Source organism: Peromyscus californicus, unplaced genomic scaffold, assembly GCF_007827085.1.
Source record: "Peromyscus californicus insignis strain IS unplaced genomic scaffold, ASM782708v3 Scaffold_6__1_contigs__length_162567912, whole genome shotgun sequence".
NCBI classification, from domain to species: Eukaryota; Metazoa; Chordata; class Mammalia; order Rodentia; family Cricetidae; genus Peromyscus; species Peromyscus californicus.
This window is the reverse complement of record NW_026294584.1, coordinates 149,247,586-149,259,488: the sequence shown is the minus strand read 5'-3', so window position 1 is coordinate 149,259,488 and position 11,903 is coordinate 149,247,586. Positions and strand designations below refer to the sequence as shown.

The 11,903-nt window shown below is 44.3% G+C and overlaps 1 protein-coding gene across 1 annotated transcript; it reads right to left on the bottom strand.

Annotated features, from left to right (window-relative positions):
• Positions 1–5,268: 5,268 nt before the first annotated feature.
• On the bottom strand, positions 5,269–6,226 carry LOC128098711 (trafficking protein particle complex subunit 4). Its single transcript, XM_052720084.1, has one exon. The coding sequence runs from the start codon at positions 6,183–6,185 to the stop codon at positions 5,526–5,528; it is 660 nt and encodes a 219-aa protein (XP_052576044.1). The 5' UTR covers positions 6,186–6,226; the 3' UTR covers positions 5,269–5,525.
• Between the last annotated feature and the right edge of the window lie 5,677 nt (positions 6,227–11,903).

Here is an 11,903-nt window from a genome sequence, read left to right as displayed (position 1 = left end):
ACACATTGTCATCTGTCCTTGGGTAGACCCTGTAGCGCCACAGAAATGTTTCCACTCAAAACCCTAGGAAACACATCCATGCCCTTCCTTCCCAATCTGCTGATTGTTTTTTTTTTCAGACTCTGCATTGTTAAAGGACAAATTCAAAAGCAACATAGCTGTCTTTCAGTGTGCCATAAAGATGGAGAACTGACAGAAAAGCTGAGATCTGTTTGGTATAAGGAAATGCACAGACCACATGCAGGCAAAACACCCATACACATAAAATAAAATAAAAAGTGAGAAAGGAAAAACCCATTATTATAAATCTAACTTGTGTTCCTTTCCCTTTTCCTTCATATCAGACACTCAGAAAATTGAAGACAAAATATAGTTATGGAAGCTAATAAATACTAATGCTACATGTGCGTGAAATGTGTTTCTTATCACATTTCATTTAATTGACAAATCGGGTCTGTAAGTTTGATATCATGTGATAACAATCAAAGGTGAGGACAAGGCTTCGAGGGAAGCGAAATTCTCCCGAAGTCACCCAGCCGGTGAAATAACAGACCAACCGGTGAGCCTCGGGATCTTGGTTGTGAAGTCGATTCTGAAGCCATGTTTTCATGTTGTATGTCATGCACTCTTACATTGTAAGCCTCACACACGCCCAGATCTGTCATCAGTCCATCTTAGAACTAGTTAGATCAACGGAGGGTTTCCGAACCCTTAGAACACAGCAGCAAGCTCAGGGTAGGGTTTAGTAGTTAAAAGCCACAGACGACGTCCAGGTTTGAGGTTTTGTTTGTAGGACAGTTAAAAAATAAAGTGTTTTAGTTTGTTAGATGGTATTGTCATAGGAGGACACTGATAAAATAAGAATCTAGACTTGAACTTAGAAGGTAAGGGAGAGCTCTCAGAGAAGTCAAAGGAACAGCTGAAGTCGGGCACAAGAGGACAAATGAAAGACATTCGCCATCAATAAAGTGTCTACTAATGGCTCGGGTGATTAGGTTTAATTTCTCATTTAGTTATTGGGTAATGATAAGAGACTTCCATTAATCACAGCACTGCTAGTCTCAACTAGAGAATAATTAATTCAGTTTTCACAGTAAACCTCTGTCTGAAAGGACAGTGGCAGCAGTACAGCCATGTTATTGTTAAAGAGCTGGTTCAGAGAGCATGTGTCCAAGGATACTGCAGCGGACAGAATAGTGGACCCCACCGCAGTGGACAGAACAGTGGCCCCCACTGCAGCAGACAGAATAGTGGCCCCCACTGCAGCGGACAGAACAGTGTCCAAGGACACGGCAGCGGACAGAACAGTGGCCCCCACTGTAGCAGACAGAACAGTGGCCCCCACTGCAGCAGACAGAACAGTGGCCCCCACTGCAGCGGACAGAACAGTGGCCCCCACTGCAGCAGACAGAACAGTGGCCCCCACTGCAGCGGACAGAATAGTGGCCCCCACTGCAGCGGACAGAACAGTTGCCCCTACTGCAGCAGACAGAATAGTGGCCCCCACTGCAGTGGACAGAACAGTGGCCCCCACTGCAGCAGACAGAACAGTGGCCCCCACTGCAGTGGACAGAACAGTGGCCCCCACTGCAGCAGACAGAATAGTGGCCCCCACTGCAGTGGACAGAACAGTGGCCCCCACTGCAGCAGACAGAATAGTGGCCCCCACTGCAGCGGACAGAACAGTGGCCCCCACTGCAGCAGACAGAACAGTGGCCCCCACTGCAGTGGACAGAATAGTGGCCCCCACTGCAGCGGACAGAATAGTGGCCCCCACTGCAGCGGACAGAATAGTGGCCCCCACTGCAGCGGACAGAACAGTGGCCCCCACTGCAGCGGACAGAACAGTGGCCCCCACTGCAGCGGACAGAATAGTGGCCCCCACTTCAGTGGACAGAATAGTGGCCCCCACTGCAGCAGACAGAATAGTGGCCACCACTGCAGTGAACCTGGGCCTGTGGCACCTGCACAGAAAGGGGGGTTGCAGATATAATTAGGTTGAAGATCTCCAGAGGGGAAAACTGTCATGCATTGTCAAAGTAAGTCAAACCACACAGATCCTTTAAAAAAGAAAGAGATGATGTTACATAGTTGGAGATGTCACAAGGACCAAGCAGAGTTGGAGAAATGAGAGCTTGAACAAAACTGTTGGCTACAAGGATAAAACAAGGGAACTAGGAACTAGGAACTAGGAAGAAGCAATAGAGGAAAAAGAAATATATTGCCTCCTTGATCTTCCAGAAAGGAACATAGCCTTGACAACTCTTATGCTAGCTCACGGAACATGTATCAGAATATTCACCTCCATAGCAGTAGATCCAAGTCAGTAGATCTTGGATCTTGTTATAGCAGCAATAGACAACTAATACAGATGCACAGAACAATCTGGAATCCTGCTAATATTACCTGAGTGCTGCTGTCAGTCACTGTGTTAGTCTCTTCTGATGTGATTGCAGTGATCTATAAAGTAACCCATGAAATATTATCCCTAGTGCTCAGATAAGAAAAATCAGTGTTGGCTTAAGCCAGAGAGATGGCTCAGCAGTTCAGAGTACTTTTTGTTCTTTCAGAGGACTTGAGTTCAGTTCCTCCCACTGCCCAAAGTAACTCACAACTGTCTGTGACTCCAGTTCCAGAAGATCCAACACCCCCTTCTGGACTCCACAGATACTGCACTCACATGGGCACATACCTACACATAGAAAGACACATATACACAAGCTTAAAAGAAAAATAACTTTTAAAAATAAAAACAACAGAAAAAGAAGGCTTGGAACTGTTTAGTTACTCAGGTAAATTTATATAACTATCAGTTAAAAGCACCTCTTTGGCCATTAACAAACTGTTTCTAACATCCTATATTCCTTACAATAAGTCGGGGCTCTAGACTTCTTAATAGAGACTGTAGTCGAGACAAATCATGTTATCAGAAAAATTATGATGATTTTCATTACCAACAGGTATGCAGTGCCTTACAGTGGCCCAGAAAGCCTCTGAAGCAGTATTTCTAACCCATTATGATGTTTTGCTTCTGCCTTCCCCAAGTTCACATAGTAAAGTCCTAACCTTAAGTACCTAAGAATGTGGCTGTATTTAGAGACAAAATCTTCAAAGAGGTAATTAAGATAAAAAGGGGTCATCTTTGTAGGACCTAATTTATTATGACTGGTGTCTTCGTAAGACCACCAAGACAACCTAAGGATTTAATAAACAAACGAAAGACTAAGCATGTGTGCAGAGTGAAGATGATCATCTGGGAGCCAAAGATGGACCAACCCCGATGAAATCTTGATCTTGATTTGTGGCCTCTAGACCTGTGAAAATCCATCCCTGTTGTTAAAGCTGTCTCATCTGTGTGTTTTCTAAAGCAGCCTACCAAATTCATAAACGTGCCCTCTGTAACACGGCCCTATCCTCTTCCTCCAGAGATGGATTTTACTTGGTGTAGGTGAGGGCTGTGTGCTGGCTTTCTCTTGATGCTTTAACTGAAATCAGTTCTCCTTGTGGGACACCCGCAGTGATGAATAAAGCATGAGCAGATGGAGAAGACTTTCCAACAACTCAGAGGTGTTCGTAAATGCTCATTTGACACCCGGAAGGACAGCACTGGCTTTGCAAACAGTGGGAATCTTGATTGATTCAGCAGCCATGCGACAGTTCCCACTGAGGTTCATCAGAGGTACATGAGCTGTGCGAAGTTCTAATGAAGAACAAAGTGTGCGGCGGGAGTCGGGAACAGAGGTGACACCTTCAGTTATTCCCAATTTGGGTGAGTTTTAGTGTCCCCAGTTCTGCTGGCTCTGTTTCCTTCTGTGTTTGTGCCCCCACCTTTCCTTAGGAGTTTCAGACTAAAACAGCTTCCACATCTGCCTGTGGAGGCCCATGGCTACGTCCACACACAACGGTCCTCCTGCTGTGTTGCCTGTGTCCTGGCTGCTGCTTCTTTTTTAAAAGTAGTTTTTTGAGAATTTATAAAATTCATTTTGATCACGTTTCTCCAACTCTTCCTAGATTCCCACCCCGCTTCTCTACTCACCAAACTTTACATCCTTTTTTTCTTTTTCACTCATCAAGTTCACCTTGCGCTGCCCACATATTCTTGGGTATGTGGCCTTCTGCTGGAGCAGAGGTTGACTTACCAGGGGCTACACTCTTAAAAAGCTGAGTGTGAGCCAGAAAGAGCCAGCAAGCAATGTTCCTCTGTGGTTCCTGCTTCAAGTTCCTGCCCTGACTTCCCTCAATTATGGACTGTGACCTGGAAGTAGAAGCCAGATACCCCCCCACACACACACACCCCGAGTCACTTTCGGTCATGATGTTTGTCACAGCAACAGGAAGGAAACTAGAACAGAGACTAAGGCATCTTGCAGTAGCCCTTTTGCTGATGCCAATGGCCAAGGTCAGCTATCTTCATCCAGCCAGGAGCAGACAGGCTTAGGATGCCCATGGTTACAACCTCCTCTTTGTTTAAATGTCTTTCTAAGAGGAGGGGAAAGTAGGGTTAAAATTTTCTACCATCAGGCTGGAGAGACGACCCAGCGATTAAGAGCACCTACTTCTCTTGCAGAGGACAGGATCCAGTTCCTAGCACCCATGTGGCCACTTACAAATGTCCATAACTCTAATACCACGGGCTCTGAGGCCTCCAAGAGCACCAGGCACACACATAGTACACACCCACACTTAAGCAAGTGCTAGTGCAAACACTAGAACACATAAAAATAAAAAAAATCTCAAAAAGCATCACTGACTTAAAAAAATACACCATATATTTGCTCTCTAATTGACATTAGGCCCTAATAAATACAATTGTAAAATTGGTCACTATTTGGATATTTCACTATGGTGTTATTCAATGCCAGTCACACCAATCACAACTTCTTCTCATGTTTTCAAACCCTGAAGTCACTTCAATCTCCTCTCTCCCCATCTCTGTCCCATGCCCCAAGTTTCCACACAGAGCAAAATAGCCTCTAAGAATAACAAAAGTCTTGAGTAGCAGACTCGAGACTAAAGTGAAGTTGTGCATCATACCATCTTTAAACAGATGTGTTTCATTTTTATTTATTTGTATGTATAGGTGTGTGTGTATCTGTGTGAGTGTATGCCATGTGTGCACAAGTTCCTATGTGTGGGCAGGAGGCCAGAAGAGGATGTTAGATCCTCAGGAGCTGGAATTATAGACAGTTAGAGGCTGCCTGGCATGCGTGATGAGAACTGAACTGAAGTCTTCTGCAAGACACATAAGGACTCTTTTTTTTTTTTTTTACTAGAACAAAGGAATGTTTATTATAGCATTGCTATGCCAGCTTCCTCCATAAATAAATCTGTACAGAGTAGGACTGTGATATATACAGAAGAGCAGAGAACATGGCATTCTAGCCCAGGATCCGTCCCCATCTCCAGGCTCAATGTTCTCCCATTTTCAAGTATACTAACAAGGCATACTGCAATGGGATCCTCACTGGAGTGGAAACAGCAAAGCCCTCTGCAGCATGTCTCAGGGGGTTCATTCCAGGTTCAGCCTATGACCCAGGTCCAAAAGTGCCAGCCTTCTCTGCCACCTCTAGAGCTAGCTTCAGGTTCTGGTCAAACAGCTCACATCTGATAGGCATTTCCAAGGAGTAGAATGGATTCTTGAGGGCAAAGTCTGAGTAAATCTCATAAATTTTTCGAAGAAGAGAATCTATTCCAGCTTGCCTAGGATCTGCCAGGACCACAAACTTGATCCCTGTCAGTGTCTGGAAGCAGTGCAGTTTGAATGTGTCTGTCTCCAGCATCTCAATGCCTGAACTCCCCTGTTCCGGAGACAGCTGGGAACCAATGGCAAAGAGCGAGTGGAACATGGAGGCCAGCATAAGCTTCTCGTTAGAGGTAAGGCGGGGCCGGCCGAATCTAATGGACACCGGGTAATTTGCAGAGTTACCTAGATACTCCAGCACTTCTTTCCCGTCGGCCGTGTACTTGCCATTCACATCCATGCCATTGATGGCCAGCACTGCGTGGCCCACCCGGATGCCATCGCGCTGGCCGAAAGCGACCAGCACTCGCTCGTCGTGCAGTTTCAGCAACAGGTCCAGAGGGTAGCTGAAAGTTTTCTCGGCCTCAGCCCGTGGCGAGTAGCTGTCCCACTGGTAAATCAGGCCGCCGGCTTTGTTAACCACGTACACACTAAAAATCGCCATCGCTGCGCTGCCCCGCTAAAGGCGCTGTAACGCGGCCTCTTCCGGACCCACATAAGGACTCTTAACCACAGAGCCCTCTTTCCAGCTCTGGGCTGTTGCTTTACCAGCACTGAAATTTTGCTGTGAGTAGTTAGTGCTCTAGGTGTGCACTGCTCCCAAACAGACATTTGGTGTGTAAGCATAAGCACAAATACTTCTTTTTCTCACTTGAAGATCCAGATAACAAGTGAATTCTAGTTGCCACCTAAAATGCCATTGCATTTAGCCAACCAAACATTTGGGAGAATGCTTCTACATCTTATTTATTATGACCTTACACTGTACAGTTGTCTTATGGTTCCTCTTTTCTTTTTCTTCCACAGAACAGGCCCTCCCTATGCAGCCCATGCTGTGGTCAAATTCCTGGTCCTTCCGCCTGAGCCCTCCATGTGCCAGAACTATAGCCCTGCAGCTATGGTCAAATTCCTGGTCCTTCCGCCTGAGCCCTCCATGTGCCAGAACTATAGCCCTGCAGCCTCACATCCAGCTTGTCTAGCAGTTTTGCAATAAATTTCAAATGATTTTTTATATACTTTATGGCCTGAGATACTTTGAAATATTTATATTAAGGCACAATCATCACTTGTTAGAATACATTTTTACAATAAATATGTTTCTTGATAGTATGAAGTGGTGGCTCAGAAGAGCACTGGTTGCTCTTCCAGAGGTCCTGAGTTCAATTCCCAGCAACCACATGGTGGCTCACAACCATCTATAGTGAGATCTGGTGCCCTCTTCTGGAGCACAGCTATACATGCAGGCAGAACACAGTATACACAATAAACAAAAGCTGATCATGACTAGCAGAGGGAATCCTCTACCCTAGTAAAGTTTCTATCCTCTCTCACACCATGGAACATCCTATTAATTAATATCACTCATTATAATTGACTGTCTTCCTGGTAAATAGTTGCTGGGTCCATTAACACTACAGAAGTCAATCATAATACTCCAAAACTCACTTAGCATGATGGCAACCCTTGTCTACAAGACAAAAATATATAGCTATAAAATGCAAGCTTATAAATTTCTTATCACCACCAAGGAAATCACAGTGCTACCCAGAAGTTTTACCTTCAGAGTATCCCTTACGGTCCCTCTTTGAATGAGAAACCATTTGATGAAATAAATGCCTATTTTTTGACCCAATGTTTTAGAAGTTATCTGCATTTCAGAAATTAGAAAATGTTTAGTTGACTTCTTTAATAAATGTACAGAAGATGTCATTATAATTAAATAATTGATTTTTATTATCAAATTGTTAAGCTTATTAACTCTTATTATGTTCATTGAATTATCATCACTTTTTAAATTGAATTGTTAAACTGTGATTTACACTTGCTGATACATAAGGGGATCACATTTACCATCCAAACTTGAAGCACTTGGGTACAAAAGAGATCATTATTAATAAATTTCCTTTACTAGGAAAAACAGGTATAAGTTATATCTGTCTCGGGCAGCATGTCATCTGTGGCAATGCCACTAATAAATAAACCTTTCTGCCATAATATCAAGGAAAGGATAGTTTTGATGTCTATTAGTCTGTTTTTGCTCTAAGGGTACTATGAGTTTAAGGGATGGGAAGATGGCTCAGTTGTTAAGTTCCCGCCTTGCAAACATGAAAATCTTAGTTTGGGTCCCATCATCCACACAAAGCCAGGCCTTGGATGCTTCTGTAAGCCCTGCAGAAACGGGAGAGGGAATGGATGGAGACAAATGGATCTGTGGAGCTCCCTGGCCAGCTAGCCTAATTGATGAGCTTCTGTAAGAGAATCTGTCTTGAAACAATACGGTGGGAAATGATGAAAGAAGGCACATCAGCATACAGCTTTCGCACATTTGTATACACACATCTATCTACCCCTGCACACACCCACAATAACACACACACACACACACACACACACACATTCATGTGTGTGTGAATGCCATGATTTTCATTAAAAATCTATTGGTATCTATGTCATTTTCTCCTTCCAGATAGAGTCCAAATGTTGGTCCAACACAAAGCCCGTATTATCATAGGGCACAGAGCAGAGAACTAACATCAGCCCTCTTCAGCACCGGGACATGACTCACTGGTGCTACATTAATCTCTTCTTGGAACCCAGCTCATCTCAAGGCTCTGTCTATTCCACATTACGTGGAAGAATGGGAGGTAGAATCAATTATTTTGTCTAGACTCTGTCAGTCAATGTCACCCACCCAATTGAAGCCTCGAGCACAATGACAAACGAGGGAACAGAAGTGGTCACAGTTAAACTGGAGACTGAGCCCCACGTAGAGCTCACAAATAATGCCTGGCCTTGCTAAAGTCTTCAGATTATGTGCCTTGTCGAAATCCGAAAGCAAACACCTACGTATGCAGAAACTCAAAAGGGCATTCTGATTGTAAAAGAAATTTGAATCCTTTCAGGAAAAGAATAGGATAAAAATATCTTTATCCCACACAGCTAAATTTAAAGCACATTTTGTTTTGTGACAGCGCGAGATACTAAATTTGAAGTGCCTTTGCTTCAGGACCTGGGGTCTTAAAGATTATGATCTCGTTCGCTTTGGGTGGCTGCCATTCAAATCACTGTGCACACATTCAATAGTTCATGCAGTTCTAGAACACAGACAAAAAAGGCAAGTAACTCTGTCTCCTGCAGAGACTGCTTTTCTCATGTGGAAGGGCAGGGACCAGACCCCAATCTAAATGAGGCACATGCAATATCGCTGTACAGGAGAAAGAGCAAAAGACAGACCAAGGTCAATTTTTGTGTTTAGTTAGGCACAGTGTTACTGTGTTGCTTTTCTACTAGGGCTAATGATGGAATATCATAACACATGCTTCCGGAAAAAGAAATCTGTCACTAGAGCCTAGTGAGTGTCGCCATAAAGGCTTGTATATTCTCAGTTCTTTAGTGAGAATTAACATTCTTGACATTCTGGAAAGAACTTGCAGGGTATGAAAACTACTGTGGATGATGCTTTTGCAAGAAGCGGCAGAAACAGAGAGATGCCATGCTTTGCCTAAGGTCACCCTGGTGGGTGGCAGAGGCACAGATGGACAGAGTGTCTCCTGCCTTGTTGTACCACAGAGTGCAGGGCATTTTAGGTATTTGAGAACTAAGTGTTCTTGTGGTGCTTTGGATGGAGAGAATTCATTACGAGTTAATGATAAAATAGACTTTATCTTTGGTTTGAAATGTGGGACTAATTCCATGTGGAAGAGGTCCAGTGGAGCTTGTTAGAAATCCAGTCTCAGGCACCACCACAGACTGACCTACAACAAATAAGTCAGAGGAGACAACAGTACAATGAATGAGGCATCTAGAAGAACATGAAAATGCATTGGATGAATCTTTTTAAATGGGACTGACAAATCAAACACACCCCCTCTCTACACTGTGATCAATGCAAAATGCTGAATAACCAACCCATAGCCATGAAAGAGCACCCCAAGGTGTCTATACGTGGTTCTGTGGCCACGCCTGGTTTCTGGTTTCTAGGTCTTTGATCTTTTGGTCCAAGTGTCACATGAGTCTTCTCCAAAGAAGCAAAGTCAAGGGAAGCACAGAGCAGTTGCACAAACTGTTCATGAATCTCGTCAGACTCTCTGGGGATTTGTTGACGGTGAAAAGGCTTCCATACTGAAGCAAGGCACACCAACTCTAATCACAGAAGGGAATCCCCTGTCCCCCAAAGCCTTTACGCTTGACACTCGAGTGCTCAGTTGATTAGCACAGGGATCACTGCTCATCAGAGAGCTTCTTTTTGATAGCAGTTCCTACAGAGAATCACCACTAGTCAGTGTGCACAGAGTAAGTGACTGGAGAGTGCTCATCCTAAATGGGCCATCTATATCACATTCCCTTCCTCCGAGGCCCTGGGGACACCAAGGAAGAGGGAACAGAAAGGGAAAAGACAGAAAGCCTCGAAGGTCCTTGTGAACACTCTCTTCTGCATGCCAGGTATACAGCCAGGAACTCTCAAAAACTGTGCTCTGCCATACAAGATCTGCACAAGACCAGGCCTGCCAACATTCTAGCCTGAATAAGGGAAGGCTCCATGGCTCACTCCTGTTAGAGGAGCTACAGACTGTCAATGGTTGCCACGGAGGAGCAGACAGCTTTCTTCAGAGGTGTGATCCCGGGTAGGCTATCCGTGCCCTAGTGGACAGTCGCATACCCATGCATGGATGGGCGGTGCTGATTGTACGCTGCAGTGAGATGGTTATATAAAACGAGGAGGAGGAGGAGAGAAGGTAGAAGAAAGTTAGATGCAAGGGAGGAGGAGGGGGACCCTGGGAGAGTTGGAGGGAACCCCGAAGGGTGGATATGACGATCCAAATGTATTATATTCATTATTAAATTCTCAAAGAAAAATTAATTAGTAGTGCTTATGCTGTCCCTAAGACATTGTCTCTCCCTGGCACTCAGCCTCCCAGGCCGAGCCTCCTTTCACCTCACTCTTGGCCCCTTTTCTACAAAAGCGAGTCAGAACTCATCGGCGTCCATATTGCCCAGGGTTTGTGCTTCCTAATCCTCAGCAAGGTTTGATTTCTCCTCTGCGTAACTCAGGACTGCCTAGGAGATGATGTGTGCCAGGTGTTTATAATAAAAAGTTAACCTTGAAACTGCAAAATGATGCATTCAAATCTAGTCAATCACAGGCAGGGGAAAAAAGGCGTATTTGAAATATTAATAAGACCTTCAAACAGACATGACTGACAAGTGTTTACACCACAGAATATTTTCCAGTGTTTCCAGAGCACGGAGGAAGTCTAACACATGAGTGAGAGTCTGGTCTTGCTTTCACAGCGTTTATTACCTAGTAAGTATGCAGCCATGAGGCAGGAATGAAGGCCGCTGGTTCTCTCGGGTGACATTCCTAGCTTTGGGATTGGTGTAAGCCAGTGCTTCACCAAGTTAACACATCCCACAAGTTTTATCTGAGAGTCACAAAGATATTAGGTCAGATAGAGAGAGAAGAAGGGGGGACAATGAATGGCTTTTAAGGGGGAGAAAGACATCCTACGATAAGTGTAACTGGGCTCTGGATCTGCAATATAGCATTCCAATCTCCCCATAATCTTGAAGTTTTGGCCAGTTACTTGGCCTTTCTAGAAGGTTTAAAGAAAGGTGAGGCTTTCCTACAGGAAATCTTAGTTCACAATGTTGATCATCTCAGGTATTTATAACAGTGACAAAAACGTGGTTTAACACTCTCCAGAGCTTTATAAGTTTGGAGCTACCTAGTTCATGGGAACCCAAACACACCACGGCACTGGCAGTGTTTCACTAGTGTGACTACTTCACATTCCCTGTGTCTGTCTGCAGGTTTCTCCCCTGGGAACATGCTCTCTCCAGCCACTGTGTCTGTCTGCAGGTTTCTCCCCTGGGAACATGCTCTCTCCAGTCACTTTAACCTATTCCGGTGGCTTCGAGCTCCACTAAGGAAACTGTTCCTTTGGCCTATGGTTACAGTCCTAAACTCTCTCTCAGGGACATAACTCAAATGTCTCTATGTTTTTGAAGACATGTAATTATTAAAATAACATTGGGCTGTTATTTTGTTTAACCAACAACGACTTACTCAACAGCTGCAGATACTTTTCTGTATCCCAAATTCTTTCTTAACAGTCAATGGTTTTCAGAGTTGTTATAACTGTCACATCTTGTCCACAAGCAC

Excerpts from the sequence above, each read along its gene's own strand:
- LOC128098711 (XM_052720084.1), bottom strand. The coding sequence starts at position 6,185 with ATGGCGATTTTTAGTGTGTACGTGGTTAACAAAGCCGGCGGCCTGATT.